This window comes from Mesocricetus auratus, unplaced genomic scaffold, assembly GCF_017639785.1.
Source record: "Mesocricetus auratus isolate SY011 unplaced genomic scaffold, BCM_Maur_2.0 Super-Scaffold_100044, whole genome shotgun sequence".
In the NCBI taxonomy this organism is placed as follows: Eukaryota; Metazoa; Chordata; class Mammalia; order Rodentia; family Cricetidae; genus Mesocricetus; species Mesocricetus auratus.
The window spans coordinates 2,250,960-2,273,665 of NW_024429221.1; the positions used below are offsets into that span (position 1 = coordinate 2,250,960).

A 22,706-nucleotide genomic window follows, 5' to 3' on the forward strand; every position below is an offset into this window, starting at 1 on the left:
AAATGTTTGTTCAACAATATTTATTGCTGCTCTATTCCTAAATACCCCTCAATTTCTGGATGGGTAAAGAAAATGTATTATGTTTACATAAAGGGATATTACTCAACCATCAAAAACGAAATTCTCGGCTAAATGGATGGAACTAGAAAAATAATTTTTCTGAGTTTGCCCAAAAGGGCAAACATGGTGTGTATTTGCTGCATGTAAGTGGAAAACAGCTGCTAAATCAATGATAACCGGACTGTAATCCATAGTGTCACAGAGATTATATTTAAGGTAGGAGACTGGGGAAGTAAAAAGGGGGGGATGGAATACATAGTTATGGAAGCCCAAGAGGGGGACAGAAAAAGAGGAGCAAGTCGGGAGGGGGAGGGAATATGGGGAGAGACACTGAATATTAAGAGCCAGTGGAGAGCTACTATGGAAATATAATACAATAGGCGTGTTCTAAAATGTCTACATTATGAAGGGAATCTAAGTAAAATCACCAAATATGGGCAGCGTCCCAACTGGACATCTCTTGTCACCAAATAAAGGTTCCAGTACTGGGATTGGGTTGCATCTAATAGTGTTGTTGGCCAAAGTGATCCCATATGAACCCTCTAACAACTCATGCTGCTGTCAGGACTATTGGTCATTCTTCACAAACTTGCAGGAAGGCTCTGTTGCTGAATACAACACCTACACAGCTCATTGAACATAGAAAAGTTGAGCTGGTACTTACAAAGAGTCTTGCCCTAACTACAGACTAGTTCTTGGTTCCAGAAGGTACTCTTCAGATTACAAACGGAAAAATGCAAGCAATAACACAGGCACAAACCCTTTGATTTACAATGGTGTTATGCCTGCAAGATATGTTAGGGCAATGATGACATAAAGCTTGTGAGAGTATCCAACCAGTATTGGATTTGACTTAAGGTCCAGTCTTCAAGGTGGAATCCATATCTGACATTGCTTGGCTGGTCAAGAACCAGAGACTATATACTCCAGGGACCTAGGATAAAATTGAAAACTACTATTCTACTAAGGGACCATAGAAATAAAAGGACTCCTAATGACTTTATGCTATACTCAAAGATCAGTCAGTGCCTTGGTCATCCTTCATCAGGGAAGCTTCCTCCTGCAGCATATAGGAACAAATCTAGAGACTCACAGCTAGACAATATACAAGGAGTAACACACTCTGGAACACCCAGCCCTAAATGATATGCCTCCATCAAATCCTACCCCTTAGGGATCAGGGAATCCTTCAGAAGAAGAGGTGGAAAGAATGTAAGAGCCAGAGGGGACATGGGACACCAAGGAAACATGACCTTCTAAATACAATGGGACTACTGCACCTGTGGACTCACAGGGGCTGAGGCAGCATGCACAGGGTCTGCAATGCTCTAAAAATAAACTATTAACATTCAAAGATGGAGTACTAGACCTAAAGGAGACGTGAATGTGCATCCCCATTCCTAACCCAGGAGCTATCTACCACTAATAACCACTTGAAAATTAAGACTTAGTTTCCTCCAAGGGTGTATACTGCAGAAATCAGTTGCTTTTAAGGGTAGGCCACATGTCCAGCAGCAGATGGCCAACAGAAAATGAAGTAGAAGGCATCTTTTGAGATTCCTTGTCGCATACTGATATCTCAGAACCTGTTTTTCTTCCTTCCTTCTTCCCTTCCCTTCCCTTCCCTTCCCTTCCCTTCCCTTCCCTTCCCTTCCCTTCCCTTCCCTTCCCTTCCCTTCCCTTCCCTTCCCTTCCCTTCCCTTCCCCTCCCCTCCCCTCCCTTCCCTTCCTTCCTTCTCTTATTTTTATCATTTATTTATTTCTCTCTGTTTTTATCCTACAGATCCTTTGCATATGTATTATGGCGTCCAGTTCTTTGTTTTTATGGGATTCCTGGGTGTGCAAATGAGTGGTCTTTCTGTCTATTTTTGTTTCTTGTATCTGTATTTTCTTGGTCTCTTTTCCTTCTGCTTGCTTGTTTTGTGCTATTCTGATGTGTTTGCTTTTGCTTTGTCTTATTTTATTATTATCCTATAGACCACGGTTTTCTCGTGAGAGGAAGAAAGGAGATGGATCCAGATGGTAGGGAAGGTAGACAGGAAGAGCAGGAGGAGTGGACGGAAAAGAAACCATAATCAAGATATGTTAGATTTAAGAAATGCCACTTTCAATAATGGAAAACGATATAAAAATAAACTATTAACATTCAAAGATGTCTTATAACCAAGTTTTTATGAATAGAATTTACAGAAATACTTTTCAAGTCCCATGCTCATGAGAGTAAAAATGCCCCCTGTTCAAGGGCTGGATTTACACGCTCAACATGAAAGACCAGGCAATGATTCCCTACAGCAAAGTTTTACTATAAAGGGAAAGATTCATATATAAGATGCATTTGAAAATCAATTTCATATTTCTAATTTAAAGCTAATTCAAATGTAATTACTGAGTCAGGAGCATTCATTTGGTGAGGGTCAGTAATACAATCACCAGGGGCAACAATGATCTATAAAGCTTCTTGGAATGCAACCTCCTAACAGCCGTGCTGAGCAAGGAGAAACAACACAACACAGATAGGAGACTCACTGGGCATTGTGCAGACTGATTGACTTAGAAGCCAAGCCATTCTAAGACATGCGCATGCTCTGTGTTGTGTCTCCTCTAACAGAGAATCTTCCCCATCTGCTGCGGTGATGATTCATATCCCTTCTCCAACACTGGCAAATAGAAGAGTTGAAAGGACACACTGAGCACAAAACATTAAACTTACCACTCTCATCATCTATGCTGAATCTCCCAAGACCGCTGCCATCTCTTATGGAGTACTGGATCTCTCCATCCCTACCAGAATCCTCATCGTGGGCAGTCACCTGCAGCACACTTGTGCCAATCCGTGAGTTTTCTTTTACAGATCCAACGACAGCAAAGTCTGGGAAATAGGGCATATGCAGGTTTTCATTGACGTCCACCACCTCCACCTCGACAAAGGACACCGATGACAAAGACACAGGCCGCCCCTTGTCCTTGGCCCTGACTGTGAGATTGTAGAATTGCTGCTTCTCATAGTCCAGCTCTTTGCTCAAGCGGATAGCGCCACTTGCTTTGTCTATTTCAAACCTCCCGTTGTAATCATTGACCAAAGAGTATCGCACTTGACCCCCTAATCCAAGGTCAGGATCCTGAGTCTCAAGCCAAGCAATGACTGTACCAACAGGGAGATCTTCAAGAACCTTCACACTGTAGCTAGTGGGGATGAAAGCTGGGGAGCAGTCATTGACATCATCCAGAAAGATCTTCAAGGTGACAACAGAAAACAGTTGCTGGCCACTTTCTGCTTTGTCCCTGGCTTCTATTTTCAAAGAATAGTTGGCTTTGGATTCCCTGTCCAACTGATCAGCTACATAGACAATTCCAGTTGAGCTATTGATGGTAAATTGCTGTGTGTCTGTCAAAACGGAGTACATTACCTCACCATTAGAACCCAGGTCCTTGTCTCTTGCTTCCACTTGAATAATCTCGGTGCCAATACTCGAACTTTCAAGAATGCTGACTGAGTAGCTGTCCTGCAGAAACACCGGGCTGTTGTCATTAGCATCCTCCACATTGACAGTCAGCAATCGCCATGATGATTTCTGTGGCTTTCCAAGGTCATAGATGGTTATGTTGAGGAGATAGAGGTCTCTGTGCTCTCGGTCCATGGGCATGAGGACTTTAAGTTGTCCAGTCTCCATATCAATATTGAAGCAACTGTCTGTATTTCCATCCGATATTGTAAACAGGACCTTCCCATTGAAGCCAGAGTCAGCATCATATGCTTTAATCTTCAGGATGTTAGTTCCAACTGGCATGTCCTCCTTCACAGCCACATCAGAGGGGAAAGACTTGTCAAAGTGTGGTCCTTGCCTATTAATTGAATAAAAGTCAAGAAATCCATCTTCTAGATTCAGTTTCCCATTAGCTTTTGCTTTAATGAGTAGTTTCTCTGCCAATTTCTGAGCCACACGAGTTTCTCGGCAGCTGAAGCTCTTTGAAGACACTTTCCCGTGGAGTACTGAGATGTTAATGGTCATGGGGTCTGCGAAATTTTCCCCATCTGTAGCTGTGATTCTGAGGGCAAAATTACCATTTTTAATGCCAGAATTCATCAGAGGCTTTTTAAGCTGTAAAACGCCAGAGTCTGGGTTTAAATAAAAGAACCCAAGTTCATTTCCAGAAATGATTTTGTACTTTACAAGTTCAAGTTCATCAATATCAATCGCAGAGACAGCTGTGATATGACCCCCAACAGGAAAGTCATATGAAATAACTCCCTGGCAAGCCACTTTCTCAAAGAGAGGGCTGTTGTCATTGACATTTCCTACCCGAATGGTCACATTCACCTCACTTTCATGGCGGTACGGTGAGCCCCAGTCGGATGCTCTCACAATGAACCGGTACGTCTCCGGGGAGGATTCGAAATCTAACTCTTCCGTTGTGCTGATCACACCTGTGAACTGGTTAATGGCAAACGGTAAAAGGTTCAGGCTGGCAATGCTGTAAGTGATGTAGCCATTTTCTCCTTTATCCTTATCAGAGGCAGACACCGTCAACACATTTGTTCCAGCAGGAATACTCTCATTCACCAAAGTCTCATACAGTGTCTGCTGGAATTCTGGGGTGTGGTCATTGGCATCCTCGATCCCGACGGTGACTTGGGCCTTCACATCTCCTTCCTTGTCTGTCACCTCCAGCTTATAAACTTCCTTCTTCACTCTATTCAGGGGCTGTGCTGTGACGATCAGACCTGACCGAGGGTTAATCTTGAAGAACTCTGCATCCTTACCAGGGGATAGTTTGTACTCCACGTCCAGTGGCTCAGGGCTTACCTTGACTATGGCCACCAAGACACCAGGAGGGGAAAACTCACTTATGCTGACCTCATACACATCTTTTTCAAACCTGACTGGGATGCTGTCTCTCTTGGGGTTGGCAATGTGGACTGTCTTTAGTTCTGAAAACTTCTGAGGTGACCCCTTGTCTTTTGCTTGAAAAGTGAGGTTGTAGCCATAGGAGAAACTTTTCCAGTCCACCTGCCTTCTCTCCTTGACTTTATACTCATTCATCCACTTTCCTTCTTTAGCCAAGAAGAACTGATCCAAAGGATCTCCAGCCACGATGGAAACAGATTCGATCTCTCCATTGGCTCCCTCGTCCAGGTCATCAACGGTCACTACTGCATACGTTGGCTCTTTGTCCAATGAGAAAGGGATGTGAGTGACAACATGGATAATTGGAGCATGTTCGTTTATGCGTTCAACGTGAACATAAAGCTTAGCAGTACTGCTCACTCCGTTATTGCCATAGAGTTTCATTCCCCGGTCCACTGCTAAGATTTCTAGATCATATCTGTTTTTCTCATCATAATTTAACCGTCCACTTAAAGAGATGACACCACTTGTGGGGTGCACTGAAAAAAGCTCAACCTTGTTTTTAAAGTAGTAGTAGAATTCTCCATTGGAACCGATGTCTGCATCCGTAGCTGTCACCTGGGCAACGCTAGTCCTAAGTGGTGTGCTTTCTGCAATGGTGACCGAGTAGGTGGTAGGTGAAAACAGAGGCCTCAGGTCATTCATGTCTAAAACCTGGATGCTCACTTTGGTCCATGCTTCCAAATCTTCTCCTCTGACTGAACCTTTTATGATTAATAAATAATTGTCTTGGATTTCCCTGTTCAATATGGCAGAGTTGCCACCCTTAGTTCTTATCCTGAGAAAGCAGAAATCTGCAATGATGACCTCCTCAGCTTTGAAAAAGCCTTCCTCGTCGCCAGACACTATTCTGTACTTGATATCCCAGGACAGGTCTATTAAGGTGATGCCCATTCTAGTCTGGCTATTGACGTAGGTCCTTGCTGCTGAGTTTTCATACACGGTAGCATTATAGATGGAATGTGTGAAGTGGAAGCCCAGGGGCCCCGTGCCTGGCAGCCCCTGGGAGACAGTGGCCAACAGCTTCAGGAGCAGCAGGAGGACGCAGGAAGGAAGCCTTGTGCCCACACAGTGTCCCATAGTCACCCCCATCACATCACACGTCCATCCTGGAAGGAAACACAGAAAGAAGTTATAGATTAATTGAGAAGACATTAAGAGATGCAAACACAAGATAACTGTTGGGAAAAGACACTTTTAGAAGGCTTTATGGTAAAATCTTTTCATTTAAGCATCAGTACAAAACTCAGAACCTTCACTGCTATTAGATAATAAAGAATTCAAAGTCACCAGGATTTAACCTTCTCTTGATTGAACTTCCTTAAATGACTCTTTCCACTTCTTTTGGGATTAGTTTGGGGCAGCAGATTTATTATATGTTGGAGGTCAACTTAGAAATGGATAATTGGAGACCTCCATTGCATTTAACTTTGACCTATAGTAGCCTTTTACATAATTATACTAGGAAGCTATTTAGATGTCTTCATTACCACACAGTTCAAAATCTAAAAAGCAAAACTCAAAAGATACTAAAAGACTATCAATAGAAAATTAAATAATACAGAGTACATTCTTAAAATACAATGTAGCTACAAGAATGAAAGTTAGAGATAGACTCTTTCAGATATATAATCATGAAGTGCAGCTGGTGATGTTAGTCAGTAGGTTTCCTGAAGGACTCTGTTTTGCCCCTGGGCATTTCAAAGAGGGAACTTGATTTGTATTTTGTGTTGTACACACTCCTAAAATCCGAGTGTGGTAGTCCCCTCACTAGCGAGCGCGCACTGAAGCCAGCCGAAGCCTTAATGATATTCTGTGTGCGTTGATGGACCTGTCTGTCTTGTCATCCTCTGAAGATGCCTAGAACCGGCGGAGGCGCTGGTCTCAGCCTCACCGTGACGATGAGCAGCAAGGCAGGCTCTCAGAAGCAGGTGCAAAGGCCACAGTCTATTCTCTCAAAGGGAAGCCCTGGACTCCCCGGAGCACACACCCAGTTTCTGCCTTATTTCTCATTCATCCTGTTAACTCTGGAACCTGCTCACAGGAGCAGTTTGGTCCACCCTTTGCCGGGAGAGCATGGCGTCTCCAACTGTGAGAGTGGACTCACTCCCCAGTGCTCAAATCCTGTCCTTACGTCCCTCCCCACACCCCTACTGCATTAAAAACTGAGAGGAATCACGTTTGGCCCAGCCCTGTCTCTGGCACCCAGTGCAGCAGCCGCTGTGCGTGAAGCAATCATGCTAGCTCAGCGAGCATAACCCTGTAGTTCCAGTGTAACTAGAGGGTTTAATATGCTTACTTCGGTGACCCCCCTTCCCAAGGAAGCACACCTTACTTAAGAGAGAGGCAGAGGGAGTCCAGAAATTACACGGGTTAAAAAAGCAGCTTAAAAATGCAGTTTCCAAAAAGGGAAACTAAGGGCCCAAGGAAGGGAAAAATTCCCCTACATGCATTCCTCAGATCTCCCAAGAGCAAATACTGCACTGTATGTCCATTCAAATCACATCCACTGACCAACCATTTCGGAACCAGCACTCATCAACAAGTGGGAGGGCCATCCTGTCCAAGCCCTGGTCACTCCTCTGGGATACTGTCTCCTTGGAGCTGTCCTCTGTGTCATCGAGGGGTGGGCCCTCTTACAACGTCTTTCATGAATCCTTCAAAGCAAAGAGCGCTGTCACAGGAACCAGACTGTTCAACTTAACTCATCAAAACTGATGCTTTCAAAAACGGAGCTGTTCTCTCAGCAAGATCTCTGCTGCTTGTTCTCTCTTATTAACTAGAATGAGTGGTCTTCAATACAATTGGAAATACTTCAGAGACGGGTTTAAATAGAGTCTATTACTACGTGTGGAACTTTGTATTGAACAAAACAACAACAACAACAACAACAAAAACCCCACTAAGCAAGAGTACTTTTATGAGCTTAAGCGGTCAAACCCAAGCTATCTCAGACAGCACTTACATCTGTGGTTCTGAAGAAGGAAAACAAAACCTCACCTGGCACAAATGCTGCCTGGCAGACTTCCTCAGAGGTTCAGGAATACGCGTGTACGAGAAGTTAGGGATTTTGTACAATTGTGACAAACACTAGATGAGAGCCCTAGCTTCTGGTTTTAGCATGCCAAGATAACAGTTTCTGTTATTTCAGCAAGGGATTGGTTTTTCCACATGGAAGCCAAAGCTGTTTGTGAAGCTGTGATAGTTACGAAGTCTTAGATGCCCTGCACATTGACTTATTCCACTGCCTCTGGGCTATTTTAAAAAGCACCTACTTCTGAACCCCAGAGCCCATTTTCTACAACTTAGCAACATAATCAATATTTCTTATACAATCCCCAAAGAAATCACTGAGCCATCAATCTGGAGATGCTCATCTATCTTTCAGAGGTAGTTCTGGCATGGCTCCCAGACAGCCCTTCTTACTATGAGCGTGGATCTCAGTGTGGGACTCACATAGAACATGCAGATCTACCTTTAAAGGAATGAATAAAGATGGAAGACATTGGGGCAGGGACAGCAGTGACATGGACACTGTGAGGACTCAGACATGAGTTGATAACCTGGTGATGCTGCTTTCTGAGCATAAAACTGTTCTCTTTAGGCAGTTTTTGAACAGATAAAAGCTACCTGAAGGAATATTATACTTTTCTTCTCTGTTTTCCTGACTTACTCATTTTGAAATGGCGCATTCTCCTAGATGTCCCTCAACTGAAGAATGGACAAAGAAAATGTGGTACATTTACCCAATGGAGTACTACTCAGCTGCTAAAAACATGACATCATGGAATTTTCAGGCTAATGGATGGAACCAGAAAAGAATCCTCCTGAGTGAGGTGACGCAGACCCAGAAGGATGAACATGATATGTGCTCACTCATAAAAGGATATTAGTTGTAAAGTAAAGGATAACCAGACTACAGTTCACTGACCCAGAGAGACTAGGTAGCAATGAGATTTCCCTGGGAAATAGAAGAGATTTTGTAGGTGGACTGGGTGAGTATGGGAATAGGAGGGACCTGGTGGGGGAAATGAAGTGGCAGGGAGAGAGTATGGAAAGATTTGATTGGAACTGGCTTCATCTGGAATGGGGGCAATGTGGAAATCTAGGGCAGTAGAAACTCACAGGACAACACAAACATTACACTGATGAGGAATCCTGGTAGTGGAGGATTTAAAGCACAGACGCGTCATTTTGTGTAACAAGGCAAGACTAGGGCACCAACCCAGCCATAAAACCTAAGTAGGCTTCATAGGGGCTCACTGAGACACAACAATCATGGAGCCTAAAAGGGTCTGTGCTGTGTCCTTTGCATATGTGATGTGGTTGTATAGCTTGGAGTTCTTATTGATTCCTGAGGGTAGGAGTGGGGGTGTCTTTTTCCTGATCCTGGGACTCTAGTCCTACCACTGGGTTGACTCTTCCAGCCTTGATAAGAGGGTTTGTGCCTAGTTTTATTGCACCTTGTCATGCCATGTTTAGTTGATATCCTTGGAAGGTCTGCTCTTTTCTTAAGGGAAACAAGATTAGGAGGCTGTGGTCGAGATGTATTGTATGAGAAAAGGAGAGAGAGAGAGAGAGAGAGAGAGAAGGACAAGAACAATGTGTGAATTCCAACTGTTCTACGCTGACCAGTCACCAGGCAGAAGTACACTGTGGCAAAGCTCTCTCCAACAAAAGGCTGTTCAAGTTACAGAAAATGCTTTTTGACACATGACCTGGGTTTAAATTGGAACTCTATCATTAGCTGTGCAAAGTTGGACAGTTTATTTAACATACCAGTGCTTCAGCTACTTTTATTAATGAAAAATGAGAAAAACAGTGCCCACCCAGCAGGATTTGGTTAAAAAAATATAAGTCCTGGCACAAATAATTATATGAATTTAACCAACATTCAGTTACTAAGGAAGATTTTAGAGAATAGAACTCTTGAATCACTGCAAGAGATGCATGACCTACTCCATATTTTCTTCTCTAATAGGTACACAAAAGTTGGAAGGAAAGGATGCCTCATTCTTGGCCCAAGGCTATGAAGATTAGTGTCCCCACCCAATGGCCAGAGAAACATGAGTCAAATTTTATATATATTAAGTCTTAGTTCTCTTGTCTGTCTAATGGAGTTTATATGGATCCTACTGCTACTCCCAAGGTTTAGCAGGAGATGGGTATAGTTTTACACATCATCCCAAATTTAGGAGACTGAGAAAAAAAAAGGTCTTGTTTAGAAGCTAGCCTGGACTACATAAAGTCTGAGGCCAGCTTACCTACAGAGCAAGATCCTGTCTCAATAAAGAAACAAATGACAAACAGTTCCATAAATACTAACTGACATTACAATTACTTAGATATTGAGGAACAATATCACAAAACAGGAAACTAGTGGACACCAATGGTTTGCCCATGGCCATGCAGGGCATCCTTCCTGTGAAACTCCCATTCCTGAATCCCAGATGCACACCAATGGGCGAAGTCAGCATCACTGAAGAGACAGGGCTGTGCAGGGACATGTCGTCCCGGGGTTTATGATCACAAAGGCAGATCTAACTTGCATTCCCTAGATCTGCTTCTGTGGGTTGCTTGGAACGGCTCTTCACTGTGGGTCATTGCTCCTGAAGTCAGTTGTAGACTGCCTGTGTGACACATGAGGGAATAGTATAAAACCATGCTGTCTGCCTCATGCTACTGAGTGCCTGAAAAGAAGAAAAAAGTTTGTGTGTGTGTGTGTGTGCGTGTGTGTGCGCGTGTGTGCGCGTGCGTGTGCGTGTGTGTGCGCGCGTGTGCGTGTGTGTGCGCGTGTGTGCGTGTGTGTGCGTGTGTGCTGAAGATCACACCAGTCGCAAGGCTGAAAAGAAAAAAGTTTGTGTGCGTGTGTGTGCGCGTGTGTGCGCGCGCGTGTGCGTGTGCGTGTGTGTGCGTGTGTGCGTGTGTGTGCATGTGTGCGCGTGCGTGTGTGTGCGTGTGTGCGTGTGCGCGTGCGTGTGTGTGTGTGTGCGCGTGTGTGCGTGTGTGTGTGCGTGTGTGTGTGTGTGTGTGCGTGTGTGCTGAAGATCACACCAGTCGCAAGGCTGAAAAGGGACTTGAGATCTCCAGTGGGAATCTGACACCAATACCGCTCTGGCCCCTGTCATTGCTTGGGTCTCTTGTGCATGTCTACAAATTGCACTTACCTTCCAAGGTTTAGTCTATGTACTGCCTCAGCAGTTCCCAGAGCCATCACTGGACCTGTTAGAACTCGAATTTCTAGTCCATTTTCATGAGTTTCTGCCTATTGGCCTAAGGCCAGTGGCTCTCAGAATTTAGAGGTCTATTAAGTTCCCAGGAGGCCTGTCCCAGGCAGCCCACTTGGAGAGCTTCTGCTCTGCGGTTTGAACGTTGGTGATCCTAGCGACAGTGTTGTCTCCCTTATGTTTCAGCTACTTAAGTGGCACCCAAAGGACATACTGGACTGAGCACACGCATGGAAGTACTGGGTCACCATTTCTCCTTTTTCCTGCGCCTGCCACAGTGTCTTAAATGGGCAAAGATTCACTTTCAATGTAGTGAAACTGAGCTGGTCTGCACCCAGCGGAACTCTACTTCAGGCGCCAAGGAAAGGACGACCATCCTTCCACCGCACCCGTGGAGTTATCTGCCATCCTGGCCTTTCTGGACCATAGGCAGCTTATCTGAGTAGGACTATCGATTGCTTCCCTTCCTTGGGAGTTTTCATGACACCTTCTAGTACCATGAAATCTATGGAAGAGTGTGTGTGTGTGTGTGTGTGTGTGTGTGTGTGTAGGAACATTGCCATTATATTATACTTCCAAATACTTTAAAGTGAATATGAGTCAAATCAGCACTACAGCTTAGAAAATGTATGGAAATAGTGGCAGGGCATAAGTAAATCATTTAACCTAGGATTCCTCACAGCCTTTAAGCTGTCCCAAATAAATCATTTCCTTCTTGGGCTCTGAGCCACATATAAGACGGAGTCTTGCATTGCTCTCTCTGGATGAAGTGTGGTGCAGATTTAGTGTCTGCATTTACCAGTAGAAGAATTCCCGTGTGAAGCAGTCAGGATGCAGTAAATATAGTCACACACCCTTTATCCAGGTGTGTGTCCTCAGAATCGCCATCAGGAGATGCAGCAACCAAAGCTGTGTAACTGCTTGGCCCAGAGTCACCACAGCCTATGAGAACGGCACCATGCTACAAGGTATGGCAGCTACACTGTTGCCAGGTGACAAGAATTTGTTGGAGTCCTTTGAGTCTCACTGGTTTTAAGGGGGCACATTCCATCATTAACTACAGCATGGCTTTGTTCACAGGCCTAGACTTTTCATGGATTGTTGTCTATATACCATGTGAATTATGATCCCCGTGGTGCATTTGCAGTCCTAAAACATACCTATAGGCTCTGATTTCCGCCTCTGAAGCATCTGCAGTCTGGGCAGGATGAAGCGTGCTGTAGAACCTGGCTGGGGAGCAGTGGCAGGGAGCTCTGGGGTGGCACAGAAGCTGCCAGATCTTATTCTTCCTTTGCACTGTAGGGGGGGGTGCATTCTCATTTTAACTAACTTGAGCATTATGTCCCAAGAAACTGCCCCAATTGCCGTTCCCTGCACACCCCTCTGTTTAGCGGAAGGAGAACTGCTCCACACTCCTGATGATATTTCCTAAGCATATGAATGAGCAGCAAATACAGAATGCACACCATTCTTCCAGGTACAAAAGCAGACCTAGGAGATGAAGCTTGGTGAGCAGTCCAGATATTTCTAAGATCTGTATTAGCTGTTTTTACTTAGCCAAGTCAAAAACAACCCCAATTACTCTGAGATGTTAAACCAAACACCGATTTCCTGTTCTCTCCATCTGGAAAATTTTGCTTGCTTCCCCTGAGTGCTCCTCAAGGCAGTGCTTTCTAAGCAACTAGGATATTCAACTCACAAGGCTACATCACCTATTATTATGCAACATGAAGACAGAAATCCCAATGCCCACAGTTGATTTTGTCAATCAGTCCACGATGTTATCCTTTTCTTACTAATAACATTTTAAATTCTGACTTGTTGCTACTGTTGCTAAGCATTTGTTGTCTTAGAGTGTCCTCCTAGGAGAAGTCAGGCAGTATGAAGAGAGAATAGTTCAAGTTCGTTCAGAAGAAAATGGCCACACAGGCCCAGGTTATGAATCCCTCCTTTATTTCCTCCCCAGGTGCTGGAAAGATTTCCATACAACACTGGTTAATGTCAAGTACCATTTCATCAATAAACACTTCAAATTCAGGAGTAATTCAAGCAGGGGTTATCAGAAGGAAAGATTAGCATGTTTTCAAGGCTTTCAGAAATCACTTCTCTCTCTGGAGAAAAAAATTCATCATAGTGTAAGGAAACAAAATATATGGAGAGAATATAGCTTGTCCCTGCACTTGGCTGTCTGAGAAAATGCTTCAGAAAAAACAAATCCCGATTTCAGCTTTCCTCTAGTGGCCCCTCTCACAGAAAACAAAGGGTAAACACATTAGCATTCTCTTAGAGTCAAGTTTAAAACAAAAAAGCACAGCAAACAAAGCCTTTACACAATGACACTGTTTACTTTGTAACAAGTGTGTAAAAGAGAAAAGACCCCAAGTGTGACAATGGGACAAATAACCTTAAATAATATCAATTCCAGTAGTTGTCGGGGCAAATACAGCTGAGAGGGAGGATGCCCTCTGGGGACCCTCGAAATCCCTGTGACAGATTCTGAAACAGCATAGGTCACCGCCCCATTCTGTCCGCAGTCTTCTAAAAGTCATCATTTCTTTAACCATCTGTCCCAAGTGGCTGTCCCTGGAAGAATTGGCTCTCCTCCGAGGGAAACACTGTTAACATTGGGAATCAGGAAGAGGAATGTAACAGGAATTAGTACACAGAAGACCTCTTTCCTGTGAAGAAAGGAAGTCCTGTGGGGCTGGAAGAAGGGAGGTGACTGGTGGTTAACAGACATAAGTGCAGAAAGGGGTATTGACTGTCCCTTTCCCAAAGCACTGAATGAAGACGTGCCGACAGGTGTCCTAGAATTGTAGATTTGATAAAAGTCACTTTGATTTTGAATTTTTCCGAAGTTACACGCTGGTCAGGCCACCTTCTGGACAGGGGAGACCACAGGTGAAAGTTTGAAGGCACTTGTCCATTTGGACAAACATTTACACCAGAATATAGTGCAGAGACATTGAGGTCTCCAACGGTAGGTAATACTGTGTAATCGCTGCTAAGTGAATCTAAGGAGACAAGAGATATGCAGCTTGCTACAACCTCATTCCTTGTTTCCTGTTGCCCGGTAAAGGTTGAGAATGGGAGGATGGGGAGAAACTAAGAAATAACGCATCAGGATACGGTGAAGACCACCGCAAGATAACAACTGGCCTGAAATGAGAGATGGGAAGAGATAATCAAACAACTTTACCCAGAGAAGGATGAGAACACCGTGGAGAGATTCATCTTAGCCAGCAGAGGAACTATTCAGAGACATTTAACAGGAAATGTTCCCTGGGGATTTGAAGCAGCTTGTGCATGGATCTGGGAACACCATCTAGAAATTTGCAGACTATCTAGGTTGCCAGTCTAGTCTCACGTTGTCATCACGGACAAATATGTCTCAGCAAAAGTGTAGACTTGGTTCCTTCAGCTTGCCCATCTTCCACATCACAACACCTGATGACTGACGGGTTCTGATGTGGAAAATAATCCTTAGGTTCAAGGGACTGAATGGGTGATTTGGCATTGTGTTCCAAATCAGCAGCCTATAATGTACGTAAGAGCACTTAGGCCCCCAAAAGGGACCCGAACAAGTACTGTCCCAAGGAAACTCCACCACAGAGCTCAGGACAAATGTTGAGGGCACATTTTGTCATGGGAGTAGGCATGTGAGCACAGCAAGAAAGGTGTGGGCTTGGTTCCTCTGGCTCTCTGTCAATCTTGTTGCTTCTCTGAATCTGAGAATTCAGTCTGGTAGTGAAGGGACTTTCTGAGAGAGGAGTATTTGAAATAAAGTTACCATGTTACCTAAGCAACCAAGGAAGCTAAGACAGGAAGATTAGGAACTGCAAGCCAGCCTGGGTTACACAGAGTCCCTATCCAGATCAACCCAAGCACAGAGCAAATGAAACCATAAGAAAAAAAGTTCAATTACCAAAGCAGATCTTTCTCTCCTGATCCCATTTTTGAAAATCCCTGTTATGATTTTTGAAAATGAAACTCAGATGTAGGAAAGTTTCAAAAGGCCAGTTTATAAAGAAAAGAAAGCAGGGCACAGGTTCAAAGTCAGGAGCTTGGGGCAGAGCAGATCAACCCTCAGGCAGAAACGGGGGACTGTTTGCACTCCAGGCAAAGGAGAGCAGTATCAAGTTGCCCCAGCTTTCCTGCTAGCCTGATCTATCTGCTCAACCCATCCCCAACACTTCTGCTATACGCAGTCATCTAGACACCTGACCCTAAGCACATCTCAGCCACCAGGTCAGTTGGCTTCTTCTCAAAGCCTTTTTGAAGCTTCCAGAACAACAAAGTCCAAAACTGTCCTTATATTTGAAGGATTGCGGTAAATCTTGTCCCATCTCGGACACTATTTCAAAGCTTTCTCTGCCTCCTGGCCACATTGGCCTTTGTTCTGTTTTTGTTGATGCCTTCTTTTACAAGCTTCTCGAGTTTAATTCTCTTCCCTTTCCCAATTTGCCACCATGAAAACACAGGCACACAACTGACTAGCTTCCAGAACTAGCTGCGGTCCCTATTATATAGCCTCAGAATATTTTCTTTGTAGCACTTGATATTATTCTGAACTTTTTTCATCAGACTCTTTGATTAGTATTATCCAACTTGACTACTAATTACAAAAAAGAATCCACACCAAACATTGTCCACCCATGTTAGATAAGTACTCAGTTTGTTTCTCCTGTCTCACAATGTTCAGAATCGTGTTTATTAGCTGGAGTCAATTATTCTCCATAGAAACCTTACCTTCAGTAAGTAGCGGGTGACACATGTAAAGCTTTTTGCTGTTGACAAACGCCAGGGCAAGCAGGCCACAGATGACACTGTGGAATCACATGGGCCAGCCCCTAAAGCTGAATACTGTCTTAACAGGCCAGCAATGCTGACTCCAGAGATATTTAATTAGAGGAACGAGTGCCGTTACTTTGAGACAGATAGATAGCGGTTTTCTGCTGCCACTGAAAAGTTCCCAAGAGAAGGTCAGTTCTGGGACCTTCAACAAATGTTGCTGCTTTTTGTTGAGATGGTTCCCATCTCCAGTAAGCTAACCTAATGGGTTCTGAGCTCCTTGCTTACAACAGAGAATAAGGGAACCCCTGCTGCTGCTGGTAGGACCATTTGACCTCATTTCTCCACAAAGCATTCATATGTGGCAGGACCATCAGTCACCCTGACAGCTAGAATCCCCATTTGCTCCCACCAACTAGTGTGCGGTCTTCGCCCAACCCCAGTAAGATCTCACTCTTTACAGGAACATTTATTCTGCCAACAAAATCAAGACCTTGGAAGATTGATCTTTCCAGGTCAACACCGGGTTGTGTCTCCAGAGGTTTGCTTAATTTTCTCTGCATGTCTATGAAGACTGGAGCCTCTGAGTATCTGGACAGCCACACTTATCCATAGCCCTGGAGGCTGATTTTATTCTGCAGTTTAGTTCACAGAGCAGGGGATATCAAGCCCTGGATGGAGGACCGAGCACAACTCCACAATTCCACCCTAAGCTACAATAACCCAAACACATTAAAACAACCCTTATGATCAACAGCTGCTGAAAAAAGTAAGTGAGATTGGTTCTCTGGCAAGCTTTAAACCTCACAGACTCATTACACATAGTTAGAGTTTTCTTCGAGTCCACCCCTGAGTATATGTAGTTAAAAACCAAGTATACACTTTACTGCTAATTATGTATTACAAATAAATAGTTTACTCAAGCATATGTAAACCATGAGGGGGAGCATCCACAGCAGATGTTTAGGGACAGCTGTACAAGAAGGCTGACATGGATGGAGATGAAATTTATTTTAAGCTCCCACAAGAGTGAGAGAAGGTTTGTTTAACCTTTTACCAAACTCATCTCCCAACGGCTTCAGGTCTGAATGCTCCTTTAGAATAGATTTCTATTTTGTTTAACATGCCTCCCATTTCCTCTTTCTTTTCCCCAACCAAGAAAGGAGCCCTGGTGATTTGACCACTTTGAGCAAATGTCACTCAGACATTACAAATATAAGCTCAGAGGCCTGCTTTTGAAAGTCTGTGTGCTATTAGCAAATCCTAGGAGACATGAATACATGATATAAATTTAGAAACAGAAAAGTCTGTGTGCCAAACACTTCAAGAATCCACTAGGCTACACTGTTGTTTTTCAAGAATCACCACATTCCACATCAAAAAGAAAAATGTCATCTATCAGTGTCCCTTTGACAGCAACGTCACCCTTCCATTACTCATATTATAAACTGCAGGACTAGTGAGAAGCTATTTAAACTAAATATCCTTGACCCTATATTTGAGCATACACCTTTTGACTTATATGCATGCATTCTGCAAGAATAAATATTTGTCATTCAACAAGTATTCAAATTGGTAAATAATAATAGATAGCATAACAGGAATAATAATGGAGCATAGCAGCTCTTCACTTTGCTGCATCTCTTGAATTATTGTTTTAAGATATTGTGCAGTTTGGTTCGTCAGGCAGAGGTTTACATCTTCCTGTTTAAAATGGCCTGTAGGTGGTCTAGAGTCAGAGATGCAGAGGAAAAGAGCCATGGGCAGTGCAGAACAGCAGTGTCTTTGCCTCAGATGTCAAATGATGTGGTGAGCTGAGATGTTACCTCACAGCTTACCCCAAGGGATGTCTGGTTGAGTGTACAACTCCCAGACCAAAAAAGGGTGATTATAATAATAAGGCATTTCAGAGTGATTTTTCTCATGGTTTAAAGATCACGCTTATTGACCATCCTCTCATAGAATCTCAGATGAAAACCACGTGGTCTACAATCTCCCTAAGGGCTTCTTTAAAGTCTGCCTGTCTCTCAGAAACACTCAAAAAACATTACATGACAATTAAATTATACGGTTTTGCAATGAAATAGTTTTTTGTTATTCCATCTTATTTTTTTATGATAAAACTTCTTTCTGTTCTTGGCTATCACAATACTGATCTCTTACTAAGTAATCATGAAGCGAACCAACTAATCAGGCGTGTAATTGTATGACATAAAAGTCATATAGAATATATAACAATTATACTCCATACATATCAACCTGATGCTTCTGACACTTTTTTGCTACATTTGATGTGGGGAGAAAATTTAGAAGGAATCTTTTGTTTTATTTCTTCTGCATATATATTCAATTTAAATTTCATTTCCATTTTACATGCTCATATCTGTGTGCTATAGCATCCACTTATTCCTTTCTTGAGGCCATTAGCTTCAGTTGCGAGTACCAGTATACATATATTAACTGAACCCTACAGAACTGCATACTCCAAAGGGGGAGAATATGGTCAACTTTATGTTTTGTGTGTTCACTTACTATTTATATTTCAATCCATTTAAGTATAAACGTATACACAGATTCTTCCTTGGGATGGAGCTTTGTAGCATTTCCTGTCAGGGTAATGTGCTTACATCATTGAGAATATCTGAGCTCGCTGGCAAAGAGGGCAGTTATTACAGAATATGTAATTTCATGAATTACAGAGCTCCAAGGGATTTACAATAACTGTAATACACTAGCTTGTGTCCATCACCAAACTGAGTGTGCAAGTCCCTTCACTTAGAAAAACAATCATAACCAACCAGTTAACATAGATGAAAAGCTAGAGTAAAACCTTCAATTTGAAATAATTTGAGATGTTTTGGACGCATTGGGTATAGGTCTAAGTCAGAAAGGAAACACGTCCATGACCCCTGACCCTGATGTTTGTAAACAAAAATGAATATTTAGGTTCCCAGGTAGGTCAACAGAAAATGAAGCTCTCAGGTTGAGGGATGTAAGTTGTGGGCACTCACATCCTCTAAGGGAGCACCTGACAGATAGGTGTGTGGCCAGTCTTGCTGCTGAGCAGCCTCACAAGGGGCTATGTCTAATGTGTGCAGAGTTCAGCATGACCCTGATAACTCATGGCCCTTTTGGAAAAAAAATCTCCCACATGTAATGTGTGATGAGGACAGGCAGCACTCCCTCCAGCCTGACATCCCTCATTTAACTGTTGATGAAACTTATCTGAGTCACCGCTCTGCTGACAGAGAGGAGAGCTCTGAGCAGGCTTCATGGTACTGTTCAAGGTCTGTCAGGAATTGAGGCAAATGTCTTCCTCCTTAAGGTGGTGTTTCTGCATTCTACCATGACTGCAATTATGAACTCTATAAGAATGGAAATGTCTACTTGTTATGGTGGAGGGAGACTCACTCCTTGATCAATGGCATTCTCTGCAATCCCTCTAAAGACAATTAAAATTAAAATATGAGGAATGAAAATCTAGACACTGTAGTTATCCTTTGATGGAAGGAATAAAATAAATTCTGAAAAAGCCACAAGGCATACTCTTATTATGATTATATCAACATTACTTTTAATTTTAAAGATTTACTAAATTTAATGGTATTACTGTAAGGATTCAGGCATTATGCTGGCCTGCCCCTGTCACCTGGCAGAATGCACTCAGGCAGTGCCCTGGTCAACCCAGGGTTCCATGAGTACTAGTCTGCAAGCAGGTGTAAAGGACCCTTTAAAAGAAAGATCCCCGCCCACTTACGCTCTCCTACTGCTCTTCCGCTTTCTCCATTCTCCTTTCTTTCTGCTCTTACTGTTCTTCCTGCTCTCCTGTCTTTCTGCTCCTGTCTCCCTCTTCTCTTCCTCTCCTCTCTCTTTTCCTGTTTCCTCTTTCCTTCCCCCTCCCTCCCCTTTCTAATAAAACTTCTCTCTCAAGCTCTCTCTGCCTGGTGTGCCTGCATATGCCTCGGTCACCCTCGCTGGCCATGGAATCCACCATGGTGCCCCATGCAGGACTCCCTTCCTGCTTTATCCTAACATTGATGCAAAAGAACAAGATTTACTCCCGTCAAATTATTATTCCTCCTTCCTTTACCTCCTTACAGATGGGAAGAAAAGGTGTTGTGTAAGTACTGGAATAGGGACAGACTACCTTGATCATGTAGCAACCAACCCCTTCCCCCTCGATTTCCTTGACACTTGGAAACTTTCTCTCCATTTGATTCCTCTTTGTTGGGGATGTTATGGGAGGGCATTATTACTGAAGCACTTAGGGAAGAATTTTAAGTCTTGGCATTTCGAGTGTGGAACAAGCCAACATCTAACCCTTTAAAGATGTCTTGCACTCGACTGAGTGGACTTAGTTTAGTGCATATTATGTAGTCAGGCCTGGTGGCACCTGTCTGCATCCCCACTGCTCAGGAGGCTGAGGAAAGAGGGTCTAAGTTCAGAGCCTGCCTCAATTTCAGACTGAGCTCAAGCCCAGTCTGCTCAACTGAGGGGGCATTCTATCTCAAAACAGAAAGAGGACCGTGGTGAAGTCTGGAGTGAAGCAGTTGCTTCAGGTTCACAGCTACCAATAGTAGAGGAGGAAGGAGGATAGATATTAGGCAGAAAGAAGTAGGATGTATAACAATCTGAAAAAGATTAGGACATGAAAGAAATTTCTATGGGTTTACTACTAGTTTTTGGTGTTTCAAGACCAGAATGTGGAAGATCTAAAAGCACAAACTCATAGAGATTGCAGAGATGACCACACCACACCCAACATACTACCCTTCTATCGAAGGCGAAGTCCAACCTCTGTTCCCTTGATCCTGATTCCCCATTTCTAGACTTTCAGTGATCGTAGTGCAATAAGCTGTTTCAAATAATACATAAATAACATTACTATTATGATTACTATTATGGGAATCTCAAACTCACAGCATTCAATGTTGCAATAAACATTTGTTGCTTTGCAAATAGTGTGGCAGTTTTGAATGGACTTTCCCCAAAGTTCTTGTTAGAATATGGCAGTGTTGGTAGGTGGGGCCTGAGGACTTCAGTCCTTAGACGCACCTGCCTGAGTGGATGAATGGGAGCCTCTCTGGAAGGGGTTAGTTCTCTGAGAAGCAGGTTCATGCTGCTGGCTCACCCTCGCTCTTTCACACTCTCCCCTGTTATGACACAGCATGCCAGATGTTGGCACCACGCTCTTGGACTCCTCAGCCTCCAGAATCAGGCGCCAAATAAACCGTTCAAGCTAGCCAGTCCATAGTATGCAATTGCAACAGGAGAAAGGACGCTAAAAAGACAGGAGCTCATCAGGCCAGAGGTGCAAAAACCGAGAAAGCATAGGGACAGATTGCTAGCCGGTTGAATGCCTTCAGACAGCGTCTGATTGTGTTCCTGTGTGCCATCTAAGGAGATCTTTACTGTAAGTATTTGAAATTCCATTTCATTGCTTTTCAGCTGCATGTTGTTTCTGTATTATGTAAGTATGATTGATGTTCATGTCCCCAGCACATCTTTGGAACTATTAATTACACACAAAACAAAAAAATCTTATTTCTTTCCCACTAAACACCTGACAGTAATTAACTTGTAGGAGGTTAAAGAAAGAAAAATGGCAGCAGAGTCCAAAAAGCACCATAGGGTGAGCAGAACATGGTAACACAGCCTAGGAATCTGGAGACACTGAATAATATTGCCAAGGACCATGAGATGCCACAATTGCGGCTGTATACTGTTACATGGATTGTTTTACTTTATTCACACAGTAGCTCACAGAGTACCATTTGGTCCACATAACAGATGGTAAGACTGAAGTTGCAGAGTTTAAGCTTCTGGCCCACATTATGTTTCTTTATACCTATTAGAGCTGCATCTCTGACATGGTGTGTCTGACTTCCTTGCGCAGCCTCTTGGCACACCTATCTGAAGTGTCTACATGGGAAAAAAATCATCCTAATGATTGATGGCAATCTTTTTCGTTCCAGATCCAGGGAGCACAAAGGACATGAACCCCCATGTGTGAACAAAGGTTGGGTCTGCTCAACAAAGAATCAGTGACCTGGGTAAGCTGAACTAGAGGAAGCCGAAGCCCAAGGTGGGCAGCATTTGCTCCCTAATGGCACAGAGTATATGCATTTACTCCCGAGTGGGCAAAGAGTTTATCTTGGAGGCAATTTTGGAAGCTTCCCTGCTAAGTTTTCCCTTTGATTGTCCAGGTAACCATTGGGAGGGAAGTGTTGCCTCCGGGAGGCAAGGTCTCTAGGATGGAAAACTCTATATTGCATGAGCTAGCTTCCTGTTCAGCATTCAGCTTCTCATTCTTTCTAGACTACTGTGCTGACCACTCACTGAGCCTGAAGCAAGGGAGCTGGGATGTCTTGGTCCCCGATGAAGGACAAGAATAGGCATTGGTTTTACATCCTCTTTGGTTAGAAGGTCAGCTGCTTCCAAAGCCCTGGTGACAGACACTTTAATAAGGGAGACTTTACAGCTGAAATAACAGTCTTCACCTGCCCAGGGGAATGATGGCCACTTGTCTTGCCCACTGCCTTTATTCTGCTAAACAAACTACAATATGACCTGCCTGAAGAGAAAATATTTATTTAGATCAAAGAAAAGACTTTATTATCTGAGAGAGGTTTGCCTGGAACTCTCCTGTAGCAGAAGAGAAGACAGCATTCTGCTGTCCATTCAACCATGGGCAGAACTACAACAGTGTTAAGGCAGTGTG

General features: G+C 43.5%; 1 protein-coding gene across 8 annotated transcripts in view; it reads right to left on the reverse strand.

The window, feature by feature from the left end:
• The window catches only part of Fat3 (FAT atypical cadherin 3), a 576,218-nt gene that overhangs the window by 456,200 nt on the left and 97,312 nt on the right, over positions 1 to 22,706 (reverse strand). For all 8 annotated transcript variants that reach the window (XM_040735214.1, XM_040735213.1, XM_040735217.1 and 5 more), the window contains one exon: positions 2,771 to 6,076. In XM_040735214.1, coding sequence (XP_040591148.1) covers positions 2,771 to 6,059 — 3,289 coding nt within the window. In that variant the 5' untranslated portion in view covers positions 6,060 to 6,076. The remainder of the gene's footprint in view (positions 1 to 2,770; positions 6,077 to 22,706) is intronic.